General features: G+C 50.3%; 1 protein-coding gene across 4 annotated transcripts in view; it reads right to left on the reverse strand.

The window, feature by feature from the left end:
- Positions 1–23342, reverse strand: part of tnk2a (tyrosine kinase, non-receptor, 2a) — a 50826-nt gene that overhangs the window by 17939 nt on the left and 9545 nt on the right. For 2 of the 4 annotated variants that reach the window (XM_036554959.1, XM_036554962.1), the window contains exon 1: positions 3751–4387. In XM_036554959.1, the coding sequence (XP_036410852.1) occupies positions 3751–3813 (63 nt within the window). In that variant the 5' untranslated portion in view covers positions 3814–4387. Of the gene's footprint in view, positions 1–3750; positions 4388–10159; positions 10911–22577; positions 22783–23342 lie in introns of those variants that run through there. The other 2 variants (XM_036554961.1, XM_036554960.1) reach the window with 2 other exon arrangements.

Below are 23342 nucleotides of genomic sequence, written 5' to 3' on the forward strand. Positions count from 1 at the left end.
GCTCTGCTGTACCTCACAGACAGAATGCAGAGCAGAGGCCGACAACAGACAGCAAGCTGTTCAGCAAGGCCACTGAAATGACTGTCGAAGTTCCTGTACATGAGGAATGGCTGTAGACAAGTCCCAGGCACACACACACACACACGGGTCTGACACGTCGGGCCATCCTTAACACCAACACGGGGGGCAGAGGGTTTAGCTGTGCCCGCACGGGCCCCCCGCCTGCCGGCCGCTTGTTTATCTCCATGGCAACCCCCCATCCCGGAGGGCCCCTGTCACACAGGCTGGCTTTTTATAGCCCCGGCAACGCTGCCCCAGAGGGGTCACCGGAGAGAGCTGCCCCCTGGTAACCACAGACCGCATCCCTCCCCTCCCCGCCCCCTGAGCCAGGGGGATCAACCCGGCCAAGGCACTGAGTGATGCAGAAGCCCAGAACTTGTGGACCCCTCCCAGCCCCCCCATTGCCCTCCTCTGGCATGAGCTGGTCCTGTGCTCTGCTGCACCGAGTCTGGGCTCACAGACAGCACTCTCCCATCTTCACTGAAGTGTCACAGCACAGCCCATAACCGTCATCAGTTATTGTAATCAGCCTTTCCTCACCAGCTCCTGACAGATACAGTATGCACTCAGTCTGAAAACTCAAACAACAGGTGCCGACAGGCGACCACAGACACCTGGGACTACTCAGCAGAGCCCTGTTAGAGAAACCGTTCACGCTCAACTCCGCGTTCTTGGACCACTGCGGACCGCATGCGACTGAACGTTCAGCTCACCTCTCGTCTCATCTCTACGCCTGAAGGGTTCAGGACTTTCAAAAGCGTGGTAGGAAAAGAAGTGAACCATGACAGCAACTGACCAGTGCAAAATCTGAGAAAGTGCTTTTGTACTCGCACCAGCGTGCAGGGTGGAGCCAGCCCTTACGAAAACGTCCTGAAGGATTACTGAAGGTCTTGTGGGACGCTTGTGTGAGGGGGTCTCCTTAACACATTACAAACATTTCCTCTCCAGCTCCGGGCCAGCTTCCGTCCAGAGGAGGGGGATAATTGGCCTTTTTAGCCTCACAGGGCTCCTGTCGTGACGCAGAGAGGGTTGGGAGGTCAGCAGGGGTCATGACTTCCTCTTCCAGGTCAGCTCTTAATAGTCTGGGGTCAGACCACTGCCTCCCTAGGGTACTGGTTATGAGGGGTGAACTGGGGTGTGTCACACAAACAGGCATGCTTAGCCACACACACACACACACACACACACACACACACACACACACACACACACCATTCCCCCCTAGAGGCCTAAAATGCCGTGACTGACGTACAGTATGTTCAAATGTGACAACAAAAAATGCAGAGTGTGACACTGGGAGGTGGAAGAACTCATATTTCCCTCGCCCTCCTGCCCTCCCCCTTCCCCTCACTTCCTTCCTTCAAAGAGATAAATCCTCTGCCAAATCAAGTGGGGAACTCAGACACACACCGCTCTCTGCCTGTGTGTCCTACTAGCCCCTGATTGGGAATTAAAGTCAGGGAATACCACACATGTGGTCCACTAAACGCATGAGGCTCAAATCGCCAGGCTAGGCCTCAAAAGCCAACAGGGCTACCGATTAAACAGAAGAGGCATGGAGGATGACTTCAGGAGTCCAGACCCACCAGCAGCACTGATACAATTCAGTTACAAGGTGCTGAAAGTGCTGCACTGTGTGTCATTGTGTTCTTGGCCACTTAGTGCCCTGCAAGGGCTGCCAACCACACTGCCATCGGTGAGCCGACTGGCTCCCGGTCCCAGCACAGAGGACTCAGTACGTCGGTGACATAGTGGAATCCCACGCACCCCCCACCCCCTCGTGTCACCTCCTGTCCAGGGATCTCACACGTTGTCATCCTGACGCCGAAGACGAAGTCATCAACGCGAGGCCGTAAGTATCCTCAGCAGGACGGGAAAGAATGCTTCTCAAAACACAGAGCAAAAGAAAGGAAAACAAAACAACAACCGCGACGCAAAAGAAGCACGTCCTCGTCCAGAGAGGAAGTTTCCACAGGCCCTCTCTGCCTGTCACGCCAGCTGTCCCCGGGAATGAAAAATATTGACGTTGTACAAAGTGGGCTTTCTGAGCCGGGGCGGAAGCAGGACATAGTGTTCGGCTGGTGTCACTTGTGACACGGGAGTGGGGAATGTGCTCCGGATAGTGAGGGGAGGGGGGAGGAGGTGGGGGGGTAGTTCAGGAAGGGGGGGGGTGGATTATGGAGACATTTCTCTGGGAACTGGCAGCGGTTTTCATGGGGGCCTCTGGGAAGACGTCCCTGGCGGATTGGTCCAGAAATGGCGGCCTCGTTATTTGCACAGCGCTGTTTATTTGCTTAGCCGAGCGGTTTGCGGGGCTCGCGCCGGACATGCTAACCGTTTATGCAGCTGGAAATTTACTGGAGCGGCTCACGCCGAGGCGCCTTCGGGGGGGAGGGCACGTGGCGGCAACTAGCCAATGGGGAACCGGAGACTGTGACGCCCCGCGCCCCATGCTACCCACCTGCGCCATCCCCGCGCAGATAAGGAACGCTCCCCGCTGCTCGACGTTAAGTGGAGAACGCCATTTAGCAAACGCCCTTCACTGGGGCTCGCATTTCTTAAATTTTCCACATTATCTGTGCAAACAGCTGGATGTTTGTACAAGCTACAAACCTTCAGGGCGTAAGCCTGGCGCCCTGAGCGGACTGCCGTTCCTCTAGCCTGCTTAGACTTTTCCGAACGGCGAGTGCTGGCGCGTGCTGTAAGTAAGGAATCGAGAAAATCTGGACGCCTGATTCGAGGAGCGCTTCCCCGTTCGGCCCCGCTGCCACGGTCCTCCCAAACGCGCTATCTGCACAAACCGCGTCCTAACCGCACTCTCGGGGCCGCGCGCACATGCAATTACATGTTATGGCGCGGTCGTAAGCGCCCACTTAAAGGGGCAATTACAGGTAATGCGCCGTGTCCGCCGCGGCTCCCCGCTGACGTCAGCGCGGGGCAGGTTACGCACACCAACGAGGGGAGTCTTAAAAAACCACTAAGTCTCTGAAACCCCGCCAAGCGACTTTCCCAGGGCGCTAAGCCCCCGCGATTCGCCGTGGTTGAACCGTAACCCTCCTGCTGGAGCTCGACGGCACGCAGAAGACTCCCTCCGGCGAGGGACAATTCGAACCGGAGACGACACGCTCAGCCTGAGATCTCAAACCAAACTCGACCCTTTGCTCCGTCACGCTTAGTGCCCCTTCATTACAACTGTAGGGAAACAAACTTCAAAGGCTGACGTTGAGACAGATTAGAGATTCTACAGAACTGATCAAACGCATATAGAGGAAGGAGGGGATAAAGGAATAATTCTTTTGAAAGAGTGGCATTAAAACATTACTGGTCCATGGTTGAAAACCAGGGCATTAAGAGTGCATACATGAAACCACATCAGAGGGATTTACCTAAGTCAGAACTTCCAAGCTAATGCATGAGTCCCGGCACGATTTGCACATGTTAGGAGTGTTCAGCTCCTGCGAGCGTGTTAAGATTCTCCAACGCAGTGTTGCACAGTCACGTCACTCAACGCCACAGCGGGAATTCACATTGGTTGTCCATGACATGCACACGCACACAAGCACACACACATTAAAGCACAGACACTTGCTTCTCCGCTTCCTGTTTCACCTGTACGACCTGCAACACATCAGAAAGCCGAGCGGGAAGCCTTGGCCGAGCGCCACCCCGCCGTCAGCACCTGCGACTTACTCTGTACGCGTGGAAGTGCGCGAGGAAGGGGAGCGATTTCTTCAGCTTGTCGAAGCGTCGCATCCTCGCGGGGTTAGGAGGGGGTGAGGGGGGGGGACACTCCGCCTGTCAGCACCGGGGTTCGGGGCTCTGTGCGGGGGGGTGGTGGTGGGAGCTCCACGCCGCTCTAAGCCTGGGGGACAGGCTCCACTCTGCTCCCGCGACCTGCGGCTCCAGTTCCATCGCCAGACATCCGCTCGAAGTCCTCGCGAAACCCTCTGAGCCTCTACGCACGCGAAACGCCGTCACACACGCACAGGCACACACACACACAGGAGGGGAGGCGCTGCCGAAAGAGCCCGGCCCACACGGCGGTCTCTGCTCGGTCCGTCAGCGGCGTTATGGGATTGTTTTCCTCCAGCCCGTGCTCCTGCTAAGCCTCATTTCAGACTCCGCTCGGGAGAAGGAAAAAAAAAAAAGCCTCCTCCCCCCCCCCCTGCTGAGAGAAGCTGGATAGGGGTCGAGCGCACAAACGTCTGCGCAAAAAGTTCTGGTCCGGTCACCCATCCACGCAACGGGGACGCACTGTAAACAGGGAACCCTGCCCGGTCTCGCTGTTCCAGATGAGAGCCAGGATCAGACTCAGAGAGAGGGAGAGAGAGAGAGAGGAAGGGAGGGAGAGGGAGAGAGAGGGAGGGAGCAGAAGAAGAGCGCTCTCTGTGTGTCTGTGTGCGAGCGTGTGCCGGAGTTTCTGCGTGCGTGTGTGTGTGTGTGTGTGTGTGTGTGTGTGTGTGTACGCTCGGGAGGGGGGATGCGCGGCGGTGACGTGTTGCTCCCTCCGTGCGGGCATGCTGACTGGTTCTCTTTCTCCCCCCCCCACCCTGTCCCATCTGGGACGGCATGCTTTCGCAATTCCTGCGGTCCCCTCCGCCGCTGCCGCTGCCTCTGCCTCTCTGCCGGTCCCAGACGCCGCTGCGAGCGTCCCTCGCCTCTGCCCGCGGACCGCCTTGCGTGCCCCGCCGCGGGGACAGACTCTGTGGCATTCCGGGAGGGGGGGAGAGCATTTGATTGGGAGCCAAGAGGTCAGATTTAACTGCAGGACGGAGAGTTCATTTCCTGTGCCCCCCCCCCCCTTCCCCCCATGTTAGGATCTTAACAAGTTCTCTCTCTTACTCGTTCTCCCCTCCCTCCCTGTCTAACCCCCCCCCCCTCCAGAGTCCACTCCCACAAAGCAACCTATCTTTATTTGGTTCTTGCTAGATTTCCTGGCTGAATACTTCCAAAAATGTTATCTTTACCAAACTATAAACAAACCAAGTCCAGCCATTCCAACAAAGAAGTTTCATTCCTCATTCTGACATGAATTACGCAGGCCAAATTAAGTTTTGCATGCACCCCCTATTCCAATTCTCGCTAAACAAGACAAATCTTCATATTAGGGAATGACCTTTAAACTTTAAAGTACTGGCAACAAAAGGTATGCATGCAATTCTAACTTCAGAACCAGCTGAGGAGAGTTTAAAAGATGGCCAGGGTTCTTTCTGGAGGCTGGAAGTGTTATGAAACCAACAAGGACCGTGCCAGTAGCAGGAGGCCCTACACGTCAAAAACAGTCTGCATTCAATTAAATTCCCAACTGAAGGAATTTCTCTGGAGTTCCAGCACAGCGCAGCTTTGGTCGATTAACTCGGGAAGGAATGTTCTGGAAAAGAGTCTAGAAGCAATTTTCAGTTATGACAGAGATGGATGCGAGAAGAAGTAGGAATAGGATTGCTCTGCGCATTATGAAACAAACCTCTATAAAACTTATTTCAACCAAGACTCTCTGTGACCTATTTTCCTGCTGCATTTACATAATCAACCATTGTGAAAGAATTATATATACACTTTATATTTATATGTATACTTCATATTCTGAGCGATTGAAAATGTCATGATGATATTCAACCCATCATTATTACGGCAATAGTGTGACTGATTATTGTTATACCATCATCTATATATGTATACACACACACAACCTTACTTCCACTACATTTCTTTTTTATAGCTCCTTATTTAACTTTTTTATTATATCAGACTAACGTTTAATACCTAGCAGTACTGGCACAAGCCTGGAAGCCTAGGAATGAAACTATCAAAATGAACTTCTCAGCAACACAGCTAAATTAATCATATTAAGATTCGTTATTTTAATTTGATTAAACAAATTAATGCACGTATGCAATGAACTTTTTTGACACTATAATGCATGCCTGCTGCGAAAATCTAAATGATAAACATGATACATCTATATGATAAATGAGTTTTCTTTCCTGACCGGCAGTAATCTCTGTCCTGCTCGCAGATTTGCGCTGGATGAGCTAACTTCTCGGAAGGGCTCTGTATTTGACACGGCGCTCATGAACCGCCGCCTCACAATAAACCTGCTTGTTCCCTTCACCGTCCGCTTAATGAGCAACATCTGTGGCCTCGCAGGCGATGCACGAATAAACGCGCCAGCGCTAATTTCATTCCGCGCCAGCTGACATCTTTTAGGAAACGAGTTCACCATCACGCTTTATCCGCGGCGCAGCTCCGCGGACGTGCAGCCTCCCACGGCACTAGATTTTAGACCTGACAAATGTCTTCTGTCCGCAAACTGCTCATCTTTCGCCATCGCGTAAACATTCAAGTCGTTCTTTGTGGTTTTTAAAGTCTCAGGCAGGTCCCGCAGGAGCTGTAGTTCCACAATTCCGCCACGGGGTGTCAGCGAACGCTCCGAGATGGAACAGCCCATTGAATAACAATTACATTGGTCACACGGATTTCACAGCATTCCAACAGCTATGCAATAAATTAACTGAAATTGAGTATGCCTGTCTTCACAAAGGAGCTTCGTTAAATGCTTATTGATCACCACATCTGTCATTCGGAATCCTGTACATACCCACAGGGTTACAATGATCTAAATACAACATTTGTACCATATTTTCCCAGGTCCAGTCTGCGTTGCGGGTTTAACCAATCAAACGCCAGCAAGCTGATCATCCTCTCTCCGTAATTCTGGCGACAGGCTCCCAGCTCCCGCTGTTTTCCTTCACCTCCCAGAGCCCCACCGTCAGAAATAGGCCAAGCGCTACTTAGAACTGCATCACGGATCAAAAAAAAAAAAAAAAAAACTGCAATCCGTTTGTTTTTGCAGCCTGCGCGCAGGCGTGCGTGTGCGCGTCTAACGGCGTACAGGATGGATTTCTCAGCGCCGCGCTTGCCGCGACGCCCTCCTTTCCTGACTTCTGGGTCAACCAGAGGGATTTCTTAAATGGCACCTCAGGCCGTACTGAGAAAAAACGATCCACAGTTTCACAACAATTACCATTTTACACGGTAAATTTAACCTTGACATTAATTTTACCCTTTCTGTGGAGTGAAATATTAATAAAAACACACCCCCCTGGAAATACTCCCCTGGTAGTGTGTTCAGCTGGATGTGCCACGCGTGTACCAAGCTGACAGCCCTAGGAAGACTGATATACAAACGCTTTATGTATCAAAACACTGCTCCTGGATTTGACAACTCACACAGTCCTCCCGTGTTCCTTTTTAAAGCACTCAATGTGCGAATTCATACACAATGTTCTGCCCGTGAATGGGTGTCCGTGCAGCAGGGCGAAAGGAACAAGCATCTCTGTGTCAAGTGAGCACAGCGCTGCAGTATCCTGACACATGAGCATAGTGAGAGAGTGAGAGTGTGTGTGTCCTCTTCTCAGAGCAGATTAACTTGTGTATAACCACAGACAGTCACTGCAACAAACCCCAATAGAACCTCGATTTTACAAGCTGTGCAATACTGTATGCAGCACGCTATGTGTTTAACCATGCCTGTGTGTGTGTGTGTGTGTGTATGTGTGTGTGTGTGTGTGTGCGCGCGCGAGCTTGTGAGGATATGAGTGGTAGTATGTGTAGGACTGTGAGTACACAGCATTGTGTGAGTAGTTAAGTGTGGGAATGCATGGTGTGTCAGTGAGTGCACAGTGCTGTGCGTAGCAATGTGTGAGCATGTAGCAGTGTGTGAGTGTTGAGAGATTGAGTGCATACAGTGTCAGCATGGCCAAGTCTCTCATTAAGCCATGGACCAGAGAAACGAGACATGATGTGACATCCTCTGATTAGCCCCCCTGTTACTGACACCTCCATGCAGCAACTCCATCGGTGCTCCACACACCACGAACACCCTGCCATTGAAGGTGGAGCACAGCAAACCAGACCAGGAATCAACACACCGGTTCTTCAGTTCTTCCCCTTCATCCCTGCACCTGCAGGGCCTATCAAAATCCAGAAGTTCACCAACGGGAGTCTAGTTTTTGACATTACATTATTCGATTCCATTAACCTTACCATAACACCACACAGAAAGTGAAGCAAAAACAAATCCACCACCACCACCACCTCCCTACCCTAAAAAACCCCATCTAAACATGTTAAATTACAGTACGGATAATGGTGGACGCCAAAGCCTTGTCTCCAGAGAGACAGCCCCCTGACTTTCCAGTCCTGCCACTCTGGCCGGATTACCGCCTTTCACTTCATCCCCCTCTCCATGGGGGGTGAAGCTTTAGCCGCCACTGCCCCAGAGACAAGCCTGTACTATACATGCCCTTTCTAAATTAAATTCAGCAGCAGAGCCGGTGGCTTAATATACAATGCAAAGCTGTCCCTCCCTCTCCCTCTTTCTCTTTCTATCCCTCCCTCCAGTGCTCTCTTTATCTCAGATTCAGCGGTTGACTTGGGACGAGCGTTACGGCCTACTGTGGACAAAGCTTGAGGGGAGTTCGCGACCTGATGCAGCACGATGAAGCTGATGAGTCAAACCTCGGCACCTTTTTAACAGCAGAATTCCGCAGGAAGAAACCCATGAAGGCAGGCTGAGCCTTTCCGGACGCCACGCCAAGCTTGCCATCACATGGGTGGAATCCACATGAGCTTAACAACTCCTGGAACAACGTGTAGCATTGGCAGCCAAACTGAACATTGGGTTAGAACCCCTGCTCCATTTACAGGGTGGTCCTACACCAAAAGTTCCACGTTCATCTGATGAAAAAACAAGGTGAACATGAATTTTAGGGCCTCTGACTCCAGATATCACAGTTCTGAGTTCCAAAGTGTCTGAGCCTGAAAGAATGGCACTGGCTTTGGTGTCACAGCTACCACTATTAGGCGACAAAAGGCCTTGACCCTCCTCCTCCCCCCTCCCCACTCCGGTGGGAGAGGTACTGTAATCAGGTGCCCGCCTGTGACAGTCTGCGAGATTTGGAGGACACAGGGTGGATTGTGGCTGAGGCCTCTACCCGTCTCCCAGAGGGCTGGGACAAGACTTCCTCTGTGAGAGCAATAAAACAAAGGTGAGCTAAAGAGCTGAAGAGAGGATCCGCTGGCCTCTGCTAAAAAACACCGTGGGAACCCTGACAGCCCCTCAGGGGGGTGGTGAGGTCATCCCGCAAAGTGAGGAAAAAAGGCTTCACATGGCCAAAGCCAGACACCGTCGGCAGTTTGGCCGTGACTCACTCCGTGACAGCAGATATGTCAAATACAGTACACGGTCCTTTGCTGATCTCAACCAATTACCATTCACAAATCTTCAGATTACCTCACTGGAATCTGAGGAGTCATCAGAAAAATCATGCTATGCTTTAAAGGTAAAATTAGACGTAAAGGTCTCCTTTAAAAGACCACTATGATCATTCCCTTCCCTTATTTCAATACAGCGCAAGTGAGAACACTTAAGAGATCCTTTCCTGTCATTTTATGTTCATTTTGGCACCAAATTTATATTCAATGGTTTTATCTCCAACCAAAATCAAAAGCTGCCTGCATTTTCAGCAGTAACAAAAAACTGGACTTGCAGTTAAGGTGGCATTCTATCCAACCACTACAACACTTCACATTTCAACCTTGTGTACAAAATTTCAGGTAGTGTTACATTTCTTGGATTCTGACATACTATTTTTCCTTCATTTCTGATTGCTGAACCTGGTACATATAGGCATGTAAAAATCTAACACCTGCTCAAATTCACTACTCAAAAATGAAAGGTCGAAGTCTCATGTTAGACAGAGAATATGGGCTTTGGTGCCCATTTCAAATTCTGATTTCCTTTTTTCTTTGTGGCTTGAGCGATGGCTTCTGACAATAGATACTCAGGGATGGCTCAGGTGGAGGGGGGGAGCAGAAGGGTGGGGATAATCTCTGTAGCGGATGTACGACAGTATGAATGCTAAGGTCCTTTCATGTAAAAACCCCTGCACAAGCATTTTGTGTAATCAAACTCACAATGGTAATGGGTCCCATACCTATAGCTAAATAGATTACCTAGCCACTGGCTGATGTACATGTAAGGAGATGTCATTCGGTGCAGAGGATGAATGGATACGTTTAGTGAGGGAAGCCATACCTCCTCCTCGTCGCTGGGGAGCCTCTGGTATTCCGAAGTGTCCCCCATGCTGAAAGGTCAAACGCCAGCTTCACTCCAAAGATGCTCCTGAAGAGACCGGTTCGGCTTTTCGCCGGAAAAAACAAACGGACTGTTCTTTTCCGTCTCCCTCGCCCCCTCCGGTTTTCCCCGAGTCTCAGAGGAGGGAGGCGTGCTTTTCAATTTCCCCTCTCCGTGGCGACTGTGCGTCCCCGCTCATCCCTGGGCAGGTCTGTGTCGCGGGAGACCTCCGCTTGCCGCTAATGCCAGCGCGCATCCCGCTCAGCCGACATCCGCGCCGCCTCTCCGCAATGTCCTTTTGTATCTGGCACTTGCTCTCGTTGTCCCGTCCTTAACGCGCACTCGTTATCCCGAAAAATGCACGGAGCTGGGGGATGGAGGAGAGAAAAGCAGGGAAAGCGCCCCTTTTCCCAGGGACCGGTCCCCTGGTCGCATCTGTGCTCCAGCGTCTCCGAACAGCTGCCCGCTCTGAGCACCAGCTCACAGCTAGGGAACCTGGGAGATTTTTTTTAACACAGCCCTGACTGCTCTGCTGATGCCCAGGGGCTGATCTGTCAATGATTGTTATAATTATTCCCTTAATGATTATTGTAAGTTTTTTTCTGTAACCGCAATGGAGTGAGAGAGATCAGTCACCTCCCTGGTGACACGCGATGTTCTGTTTGTCACAGTCTCTCCAGTGAGCGGTGGTCCTGAGCCGGCTCGCCCAATCGCTGAGAGCGCCCACACCCCCCCCACCCCTCCACACACACACACACGCACACACACGCACACACACACGCACACACACAGCCCTCTAATGAGGAGCTTTAATCTGCCCGGGACAGAGGCAGAGGGGGAAAAAAACGCGTCGGTGAAAGCTCGGCGGGGACGGCCATCTGGGGAGGCGCGGGGCGGACATCTGGACGGGCGAGGCTACCCCCCGCGCGATCCCCCCTGATCCACTCCTCTCGCCTGCGTCCTCGCCGTTTACTGTTTACAGACTCCCCCTGTCTGCCAGCGTTAGGATCAAGCCGCCGAGCGCGACTAAGAGAGTGGCCCCGGACGCCCGCGACTGCCTCTCCGCCGACGCGCTGCCGCGTAAACCGTCTTCTGTCTGTGATGCTCCTGCTGTTCGGCTGCGTTTATCTGGTGTTGTTGTCTTATGCCGCGATGGCTTGCTTGCTTTAGCAGCGTATTAAGAACAAAAAAACGGACCTGTCAATTCCACAGTCAGGGATACAACGTGAAACCACAGAGGGTAAAGACCTATTTAAGCTGAGAAGACCTCCTTGGAGCATCAGGAGAATGCTCAGAAATGTCTGTAAATCTTGTCTGTGAAGCGCGCAGAATAGGCTGGAGGTTGAAAGTCTACTGTAGCCCGCTTGGCGAAAAAGAGAATCCTTTTGACTCTGTCCTGATAGAGTGGTCTGGCTTTCTCGGGATGCTGGGAAGAGAATCGCTGGCTTTGTTTCCTTGTTACGGGGGGACACAGAACAGAGAGGCCTGTGCTGAGCTCTCCAATCAGGTGCTGTGCTTTCGAGGTCCAATCAGGTGCTGTGCTTTTAAGGCCCAATCAGGTGCTGTGCTTTTAAGGTCTCAGCCCTCAATTCAGGCTGGATGACCAACTGGGTCTCCCTCACCCCTTTTCTCTCTCTCTCTCTCTCTCTCTCTCGCTCTCTCTCCCTTTCTCTCTCTCTCTCTCCCTTTCTCCCTCTCTCCCCCCTCCCTCTCCCTGTACCGCCGGTGGCCCTCCCCCTCAATCAGCCCTCCTCCTCCACTGCGCCGCTCGATTCAAAGCGCACCAGCCTGCATCAGCAGCAAATCAAATCTATTGTTGTCATGCGAATGAGGTGTTGCTGTGTTGTTTTTTTTTGTTAAATCCCCGCCCCACTCCCTCCATTTTCCCCCTGATTCTTCTCCCACACACACCTCTATCCACCCCCCCGCCCCCCGGCAGGGGCTGGAGGACCTGGGCTTCCTATCAAGTCGGACTGAACGAAGACCTGAATCCATCATGGCAGCCGGACTCCTCTCTCTCTCTCTCTGTCTCCCTTTATTCTACTCTGTCAGCTCTACAGCAGAATCACTACTCTGCTGCTAGAGGGAGCCCAGCATCCATTCTCTGTCTCCAGTGCCACGGCTGCACCACCCTTGCCCCATCGCTTCTCCCCTGCTTTCTCTCTCAGCATCACTCCCTCCGTGCCTCCCTCCCTCCATCTCTCTCACTCTCACCAGATGGCTGCAGAATCAACAGCGATGTCATTATAACTGCCCCCCCCCAAACCCCCCCAAAACCACCCCAGCCCCCACACCTCTGCCTCACTGTTACGGGATATTCTCCTGACGATGGAAACGGGCCTACATTTGCGCCAGACAGAGACAGAGGGAGAAGGAGGGAGGGAGGGAAAGAGAGAGAGAGAGAAAGAGAGAGAGAGAGAGAGAGAGAGAGAGAGAGAGAAAGAAAGAGACATGAAAAGACACGCAGAGAGGGAGGCATGAGGGGCAGGGCAGCCCACTGCTTCCCTGATGAAATTACCACGCTCCATTAGGCACTGCCATTGGGGGTGGACAGGCTGCTCCTGCTAAAAAAAAAAAAGAAAAAGAAAGAGCCTCGGGGCTAGAATTAATAAACCCAGTTAACCCTATCGCGGTGGCCTGCGACCGAGTGTGGCTTTGGCAGGACAGCCTCGCCTGGGTGTGTGCACATGTGTGTGTAGTGTATATAGTGTGTGTGTGTATGCAGTGTGTGTGTGTGTGTGTGTGAGTGTGCGCCCGCACGTCCGTGTAGGGTATGCATGTGCCACTCATTCACGCATGGCTGTCAGCTGGGTGCCGGAGTGCTTGCTGCGGCACGGCCTCTCTACCTGGTGACGACTCGCTGGGGCCGTGGCACGTGTTCCCTCCCCTGCCTCACGTGCACAGCTCTCTGCTTTCTGCTCGCGGCATCCATCTCCTCACGCAGCCCAAACAAAATCCACCACTGTCATTCAGGAGCCGTGAGGGGACACCCGAGCCACCTCCCCGGACCAACGGTCCCGCCGGCTGCCCGACTGCACCGCGCTGCCATAACGCTGAAAAACACACGGTCCCTTTTTTTCTGACCGTCCACGGTCTGTCCCTCTGTGTCAGACATGAAAGGAGTACTGTCCACAGCCAGAGATGCTAAAAGCCCACTCTCACACGTCAGCTCTGAAACAAGTACTGTCTGAATGAGGACACTAAAAAGTTTAACAGCAGTGCTTTCTGTTTTTTATTCTTCATACGTTTTCTCGCTTAAAGCTGATGTCCAAACCAGAATACCTGGGCCGTTTTTGATTGTGTACTTCGTTACCAAAATCGTCAAGTTGCAAGCTGTGTTTCCTATCGTTGTAAAATGCTGAGCTCCATACTAACTAACCATCTAACCAAAGCCAACTGCCTGCAAAAAAAACACTGTTTCCTTGTGTTAAGAGGTTAAAAACAAAACAAAATGAGAAAGAACACCTCTGTTTCGATGATTAAGAGGAAATGTGAGGGGCGGCCACATTATCCCTGAGACACATCCATCAGTCCTCCCGACTGCAGCATCGGCAGACGGTGGGGCCGAGCCGCCTCATTACGCTGGGGGAACATTCGGTGCATGGCTCTCACCCTGAACTCGTGCAGCCCGGCTCGCTGCAGACACATCTTGTTAGTGGGCGAGCGGCTGTAAAACATTAGTGGCCGCGTGGGAGCTCTAAAACCAGACGATACGACATCCCGGTGGGGTCCAATGAGCATCAAGCTCGCATTCCGGCCAGCCAATCGGATACAGAACCTTGAGGAATGGATTATACCTTTCACGTACGTGAAAATGAGCCATGACCACAATATAGTTAAAGAACATATTTATTACAAGACAAGACGTGTGTGATAACAGAGATTTAAGATGCTAAATTCTTTATTTAACAATTAAACAAGCTTAGAAATGCAAGAGTTTAGGTACCACATATGGTCTGTCCAAGTTCTATAAATGAGAATGATCACGCTACCGTAATTATATTACCATATATGACAGAACTACCTCTGCATAGATTCAAAGTTTCTTCTTACCGTTTTGGTTGTGGGTCCACAGTGCCTCCCACCAGAAAGACCACAAAATGGCTCATTTATGCCAGTCCTGCAGGCCTACCTCACAGCACTGCAGTCCATGTGTAGCTTTGAGGCAGGCTACGATTTGCATTTCAGTACACTGACAGAAATATCAGGCTTGGACACAGAGCCGTTGGTCTGTACAGAGTCATTCATATTCAATTTCCCTCAATAATTTACTAGCAAAGGCATTTACCCCGACATTTTATCGATAACCAAACTTAGGTTTTGTGGTGTATTCAGACTGAGAAAGCCATGCTCTAATGTAGCATTATGTGGGGCAGATGGGAGGAAAGGAAGTCTTCTCTAGAGCGCTATAGTGACTCTGCACTAAGGCATAAAGAAATTATTTTAGCACAGTGACCCAGTTTCTCATAAGCTTATAATGTTAACCCATTATAATGCAGACTTTCTTACAATGTCAACAATTATGACAAAAATATTTAATTCCCAAAGGCCACTTTCCATTTTTGAGCTGGAGTACAGTGGCTCCTACTGTGATGACACTGTAAAGGAGTACCAGCCTCCCACGCTGTGTTAAGGGTTAAGTGTTAAGTTTGGTGATGGGGTCTGTAGGCCTGACGGAGTGATGCAGAAAGAGGGGCTATGGTTCACGCAGCCTCAGTCGTGAGTGTTGATTTTAGGGCCGGCCTTATCGCTTTCACCCACACGAACAAAGCAACCGGGCAGGATGTACATCACACCCCGGCCTCTAAATGGAACGAGGTAGGTAGGAGTACGAGGTAGGACTTTCATGACTGGCACCGCCATTTGGGACGATGAACACCCAAGGCCAAAAAAAAAAAAAACACACGGCCATGTCAGATGAAAATCACTGCACAGCCAATACCTAGATGCATCTTTCTGTGCTGTGCTCTCCAGAATGAGGCTATTTTCAGGGATCCTGCCGTTGGAGATGTGCCTGATTAAATTCCCGCTCCCTGAGAGACGCGGTTTTGATCTTTAATCATACCCAGGACAAGCGGCTCACGGGCGAAGCGTGGACCTCTCCACGTGCACGCTCATATTTGAGAGGTAATCTCCTTTTCCAATTTAAATCCTCGCCATATGATGAAGCGGCGGAAGGGCTCTGAGAGGCCGGTCGCTTCTATGCACTCCAGGGCAGAAGCGCATGGGCCGACCTGCAGCTAGAGCCCTCACGCTGCTCTCCAGTCCATAGCTGGAGAGTTCACGCAACTGCAGTGCTAGAGCAATCGAACCGTGCCAGCGTTCAAACGCTCTGATCATTCCCAAACTTACTATTCCGCTACCATGTCGGTTATCCCGCCATGTGACCGCTCCGCTTTCTGTTCCACTGTGCATGGAGTGAGGCAGCCACCTCAAACGTCATGCAAACATTGTCTAGCTGCAGCCGCCCATTCATGTCATTTGAAATGACTTATATCTTTGAATTGTGACAGGTTCTTTGGAAAGCACCCGCCTTGATTTGCCCCAAGGGCGAGGATAAAACTGCTTGTGTAAAACAACAGGGGACCACCCGGCAAGCTATGCTAAGGACCCAACGAGACCGAAATGAACTGGTTGTCTACATGGGTAACCCTTATCGTCCCACACGTTTGTAAGCAGATGCCCTCAAGACAAGCACTTCACCAGATAAATCATTTGCCATGGCTGAAAGTCAGAGTCTCCTATTACCCAAACGGTGTTTGAGAGTCTTTTCTTCATTGCAGCATGTTATCTGTTAGTATGTTATAAATTATTTACAACGAGCACCACTTCTTAACTATTTATAATTTGTGATGTCAAAGAGGCCTCTCTTTATTGTTTACTTGATTTTAATTATTAAGATCGTTAGACCTAACGATAATGCTGACTGGTGGATCTCAGGGCGATCTCGATTTAGGGCGATAAGGCAGACTAGCTTGGCAGATCTCTGGGACCAGGGGTGAGATACAACACACGATGCTACACTGTAACACATTACACTGTAACAGAGAGAGTCAGCCATCTCTTTTATAAGGTAACAGAAACACAGAAAAAAGCACATTACACTGGTTGCACATGTGAAGATGCAGAAGGCGCACATCAATCAGTGTGCTCTCTGTGTGCTGCGGTGTACCGTCCCGCTAATCCCCGGAGCTGGCACAGGTTCAGATCAGGCCGTGTCATTCCGACCCCAGCGTGGATGCGTCCCATGATTCCTTTCTCCACGGCCGGCTTTCTAGTTCTCTCCCAAAGGGAGGGGTGGAACATGGCGGGAAAATTCTCGGCAAATGTCAGGTATTGGGGGGGCAACAAATTCCACGGGCTAATCCCTACGCCCACAGCACCTTTCTAGGAAAAAAAGGGCGGGCCTCTATTTTGGTGATCCCTTGCTCCGGGACAGGTGGGATTTAGAGGGTTTTCGGGAGCTGGAGGTGATGCGAGGGGACGGATTAGCGGCTCGCGGTGAGGAAAAAAAAAAAGAAAAAGCAATAAAAAAATCACTCTATCAGCACATGCGGCCGCCACGCCTCCAAGAAGCTGTGCATCGTGACAGCAGAGATCACCAGGACACTGCGCACGGGGCACGTTCTGCACACTGCACAGTGTTTTGCATGCTTATGTTTACTCTTATTGTAAGCGGGTACAGGGAGGGTTTGCTAAACACCACCCCCACCCCTGAAAACAGCAGGAAGATCTATCCCTTTAACAGCCTTCATGTCATCCTGAAGTTACGCCGTGAGACGGGACATGCCACTCCGTGTGTGAGCCCTCCAGGTCTACAGTAACTGCACTTTAGGCACTTTGCAGCTGACGGACCTGCCATTTAGGCCTATGCGAACACACGGCTCCAGGCGTCTGAGCACAGCCTGCTGGGAAACGGTGAATTACGACTCTGCTGCTCGCCGGGCTGGTGTGCTGGTCCTCCACCCACCCCCCAACCCCTCCCCTGTCCCCCTTTCGGCTCCAATCTTCATTACGGGCCGCTGTAAAGGAGAGCGCCGGGCCGGGTGACCCGGTCACTCTTATCAGGGCTGATGAGAGAGCTGCTGTCTCTGATTCAGAGCCTCGAGCTCGCTCTGCGGCATGCACGCAAATGCAACGCTTCCTAATAACCTAATGACCCACAGCCAGCGTGCACTCAGTCACCTCGCTGGGAGTTATTTAGCTGCTTCCTGAGACTGTAGGGAGGAGGGGAGGCAGGCTGCTAGAGTGCTTTACACTCAGCTATACCCTGACCCACCAGCGTGATTGTTATTGACAGCATTGTTAGCGCGTTAGCGGTATGGTATGCGGACGGTGTCATTGCATATAATCTCGTTCCCCCACAGCGATGAACACCGTCTGATCTAGCTGCGTAAGCACTGACTAACCAGAGCGCAGCCACATCTCTCTCTTTAAGAAATCTGCTCCTCATAAAGCAGGGCTGAACAATGTCGTGCTGTCTGCCTTGCGTGCCGTACAAAATATTTCTATAAAGCCGCCCTCCCCTCACGAATTTGGGCATCAGAAATGCCAACCCCCTGCAGCGCCACAATGGAAATCGGCTGCCCGGCTGGCACGTGAGCACGCTAGCACAGTGCGTGCCTGACCTTGGCGATGTCTGCTTCTCACCCTGCAGTGTGCACCAATCTCCGATAGCAGGGCTCCGGCGCCCTCTCACGCTCGATTAAATTAAAATGTGCAGTGAAAAATCGCAACCTAAGCGTGTTTGTCCAGCTCACCAGCAGAGGGCAGTGTGCAGGGGAAGGATGCTCACTCCCCTATATTTAGCACACGGATTTCAAGGCAGACACCAAGCTGTGATTTGAGTGGGCAATTTGTCTTCCCAGGGATTACTCTATTTTTATGCCTAAAAAAAAGAACAATGCTGGAACAAAAGTGGCACTTACAGCCAGAAAAGAGATTACAGACCATTCACTACCAAGCCCATTCCCGTTCACAAAAATATGCCAAAATGACAGGGAAATATTCTTAAATTAAAAGGAGCCCTGAAGGTAAATTCCAAACACAAAGTGCAGGGAATAAAATAAAATATTTTTCATCATCCCCCAAACAAAATAACATTGAACATCAAAAAAGAAAAATGGCAAAAAAACTGCCTGCTACTGAACAGCTTAAGAATATGTTACAGCAACTGAAGAACCATGAAAGTAGCATATTCACTTCTGTCTAATTGATATGCTTTTTGAGCCAGAGTATCTTACCACCTCTTACCTGCTCTCTGAAGCAAGTACCATTAACTATTCTTCACCCCGAGCCAGTCATTCATATTTCTAGACCAAAATAAATTTCGGCTCACCACGACTGAACTGGCGTAACATACCAACATACCAGGGGTGAACTACTGCAGTAACAATAGTATTGAGCATTGAGATAATCTCTTGGCCTTGATTAAAGATGAAACAGATAGACAAAATTAACAATGCCATGAACAATGGCTTCCTTTCCGCTTTGTCTAAGGCAATGCAGAAACACGTACCGGGAGGTGAGAGCTTCCATCCCGAACCCGTGAGGCTGTGGGATTAACACCCGCAGGAGTGATGCAGAAAACTTTAAAAATGGTGCCCATGGTCTTTGTCTGTGCGTTCACTATTAAAGAGAGGAGATGTCTGTGGGTCTAGAGAGTCACCAGGGTTTCATTCCATCTCCACACTGAATTATTCAACAGGGTCCCAGGATATCAGGTGAACCAAATGTAATGAACAAAATTCACCTCTGAAATTGGCAGGACCGTTGCACTCCAGGAGGGAGCTGTGCCAGACTGACTGTAATAATTAATTACCACATTGAACTGATAATAACATCATTACGAAATGATTTTGTTTGGCGGGGGGTTAGCCCTAATACTGCCTGAGTGTATCCCTCAGACGAGTGATGTATGGCCACCATTTTGTGCCAAAAACTACAACCAAAGTGGAGAGGGAGGGATTTATTTATTCACATTATGCAAGCCTTATTCACAAGATGCAAGGAGCCTCCTACTCTAAGTAGGGTAAGTGCCAGGGGATTGCTAATGACCACAATGAGTCAGGACCTTGGTTGAACATCTCATCCAACAGAAAGTGCCAGTGACTGCAGTTGGGTATTTTTCTGTTTGATTCGGAGTGAAGACCGCCCCAAATAGGCTCAACAGCACAACCTCTCCCATACAAGCACGGCATGCTATGATTAGGGCGATGCGGCAGAAGCTAACAGACTTCCTGCCCTGGGGGAGCTGCGTCTCATCACCATGACGAAGACCTCTGATTCTGGGAGCATGTGCAGGCTCCAACACGGCCTCTGCACATGGGATATTAAACTTGTTTTGTTCCTGTTTTCTTCCTGTGTTTTCCCAAAAGAACCTCTGCTGTATTTCCCCTGCCCTTCAAAGCGGTCTGCAGAGCAACATGACAGAACAGAATCCTCTCTCAAACTGTAACCGATGGGTGGCAAATATTCGGATGTTACCGCATGTCTGGCGATGCAGCTTAATTAGAGCATCTTAGCTAATTACAGGCAGTCTTGTTGTACTGTATCATTTTCCAGCGTCAAACCAGCGATCAGTGACTTGTGATCTCTGAGAGAGGAATAAGGCGTGTTAGCAGCTGTTAGCAGGTTTTCCACCCACACACTTAAGAACACTCCCCTGGGTCATTTCACTTATAAGTCACCTAGTAGTCCCAATCATCCCGCCGCCCACGCTTGGACCGCTTGATGAAAACGACCTGAGAAAAGATGGATTGCAAAATCTTCTCCTTCTCCGAGCCCGGCCTTCACCTCACACTCACTTCACGTCTAACAGTACAGTAGTATCAAACTGCTGCATCTCCTGGGATCTTACAGTGCAATAGGATCTTTAAAGGTGCCACGGTTTTCCCTACTTCAGTAGTTTAACCTCCACTCACAGAGGAAATGTGTACCTGAATAGAACTGGAAACTAATATTGAGTTGTTTACAAAAAAAAAGTTGATGAACCCCAAAGTAAGTGTTGAGTTAGACATTCTGAAAGCACAGTGAGTTGATGGCCCTCACCAGCGTGAACACTTTTCATCTTGGGATTTTGATTGATTTAAATTTTACAGAACCACTCCAGATGTATCTGTAGAATTTGTCCAACTTTGAATGGACGGTGCCGGAGTGGTGAGCGAGCTGGGGGGGGGGGGGTTATTTGATCCCCCCCTCCCATTTTTACCTCCTACAGCTCAGCTCTTTTACAGTGTGTTACCACCGGCCCCCTGCGGAGGTGTGTGGGTGGATTTCAGGGGCTCAGGTGAGAAGTGTGCTGCCAGAGGACGACATGGAGGGGGGTTTCTTCATCAGACTCATAGGTTGGCTCTTCTGCTTGTCCAGGAAACCTATAGTAACTACCCAATAATAATAACCCAAATAAGAGGGAGAGCACATCACGACACACCGTGCCACGCTTTCTGAGGCAGCTCTCAGAAAAACCTTGGGAGGGGGGGGGAGGGGGGGGCATGTCCAAAGGTCGTGGACATGCCCAAACTGACTGTTGTTGTCACAGGACAAAGCTTCCACTCGAGCCAGGAGCTCAGGTTGCCATAGCATCCTCGCTCAGATCAATGCTGTGAACGACAGCTTCAGGACACGACACTGAAAGAATTGCACAGAATAACTTCACCTGTAACCAGCAGGTGAATCTGCAGGGAAATGACCCCCACTGTGGCGTACTGTAAGAAAGTGGGTGCAGCGGCAAAGACACAGCTGCCAGGGCTTGCGTGCTACGGAGAGGTGCGTGGCGTGTCCTTGAGCGCAGTAAGCCGATGCCCGTGTGTGAGGCTGGGGGTGACGGGCTGATGCGAGCGCGGGGTTAAAATAACATCGCCCCGGCTCCTTCCTCTTACCCTGCTGCCCTCCAGAGCTGTCAGTCCAGGCCTGAGGACCTCCAGGCATTCGGCCCAACACTACCTACGCATCAAGGCCCTGGGCTATTTCCAGCCCCTCTCCCCACTCTCCTCCTGGGGGTAAAAATAGACTCCAGCTCCCCTGGGGGCGCCGCCCACCTTCCAACCCACATTTGTGCTAAAGGTACAGCTATACAACCCGCAGCACTCACACACATACACACACATATACAGCTATACGACCTGCAGCACTAACACACACATATACAACTATACAAGTTTCCGCACTGACACACACACACACACACACAGACACACGCATGCTTGAGCCCGTCCTCCAGCCACACATACGCACACACGTTCACAAGCACATTCTCTCACAACAAGGGCCACACATTCTGACCCGTGTGCCCCTGCTGTCAGACTGACGCAGTGTGTGACGCCCTCATGTACGCACTCTCAGGCATGCATCAGCACACACTACCTGTGCTGTCAGCGCCAGCCTGACCATTCTGCACATCCAACAGGCAAAAAGAAGCCCCCTACACCACATATTTCAAGTCCTACTGCAGACTCTTTTTCAAATAACCAAAAAATAAAATAAATCTTTTCTGTACTGGATGCCCAACCCATCCTATGTAATGGCCCTGGATAAAAATCTAAATAACACGGCAATCGGGGCTTTAAAATAAAGCTGTAATTTTAGTAGCATTTACAGATACTGTCCCAGATGAGCAGAGATAAGCAGACTGTAATTAAAGAAAAGTCATTAGGTCATTTTCCTCCAATCACAAGCTAGCTGTTCTCTCTCTTTCCCCCCAACCCCACCCCCAGCAAAATCAGAGTCTGTTTATTCATGACTAGACGGTTTCCTGTGTTTTTTTTTGGCTGCTTTGAGCCCAAGAGAGATGACTCTGACTAACGTTCACCTCCAGACTGCTGGGGCCGATATTCAGCAGGGAGTTACCGAAGAAAAATAAACCTCATGGCTCAGATATTTTGGGCCTGTGTGATCAGTTCCTGTTTTTGTACGCCGAACGGCAAACCACAGCAGGTGCAGAGTTGTGGCAGTTTTGGCGGCCGCAGTAACGAGGTGAGAGCGTTGCCTTAGAACAACACCGCGTGTTACAAAGGCAGATGTAAAACGCTGTTAAGAGGCTGTTGTGAGCCTCACAATGGTTATCGGATAGGTATTTCTAATTGTATTCCGGGAAAAGCTGAGGATTTTTGTCATACCTAGTGCATCCTAGTGAATCTGCCAATATTTTAATGCATAAAAATCACTGTGATTGGCTCCCTAAAGAAAGTGCACTTCTCAACATGCTGTGCAGCTGCACAATACATGTACAAAACTTTGTGAGTGACCCGTTATCACACACAAACCCTATTACATATTAGCCATGGGTGATGTCACGATGAGACCCATTCTACCCTCACAAAGGGAACAACAGTCAGAGGCAGAGGACGTTTGCTTCAGTGCTGAACTGCCATGGACTTACCGGCCCCAATAGTGGCCCGGATGTAGCTGGCTGACACGTGGGTGGGACCCCTCTCTCTTGGTCACCCACAAATGGGCTCAAGGTCCTTCCAGTCCATGGCTGAAGTCACCGCTGAGAATCCATGGGTCCCAGGGCAGTCAGTCCGTCACTCGGTCTCCAGCAGCCCGATCCATGAAGAGCTCTGCACCCGTGGGCTCCGCACAGCCTGCGAACAAACAGGAAATGACGGTGGTAATGCAGAATCATCAGTACCCCCCTAGAAAAAAACAACAAAAAAAAAAACAAAACAGGAAATCACCTGAACAACACAAAAACACGAACAAGGCAAAAAAAAAAATGAACAAGGAAAAATGAAGGAAAAAATGGAAACAAACAAAAAAAAGGAACATTCAATACACCTGTAGATTAGCAACCAGCTGAGGTGACGCTTGGCAAGAACTGTATTCTTCACAACTGCAGCTGCATAAAAAGACACACAGTCCACCCTCCACAATAACAGTTTATGAACAGACAGGTCTTCAAAATAGGCTACCCACCATAAAACAGTGTACTGGTCTCTTTCTGCACATGTAACAATGACTGACAATAGTTTCCTTCAGATCAGTGTAAAGTCACAGTGTTTGTACGTATTCATTGTCTTATTTCTGTATTATTTATTGGCTTGTTTTTAATGTGGATGTGATCATTAGCTTTGTGGCACATTAGGATGTACATTTACATATACATATTACATATTAAAATAATAACAGTTTACTGTGTTTTTTT

The sequence above is a fragment of the Megalops cyprinoides genome, chromosome 20 (assembly GCF_013368585.1).
Source record: "Megalops cyprinoides isolate fMegCyp1 chromosome 20, fMegCyp1.pri, whole genome shotgun sequence".
Classification (NCBI taxonomy): Eukaryota; Metazoa; Chordata; class Actinopteri; order Elopiformes; family Megalopidae; genus Megalops; species Megalops cyprinoides.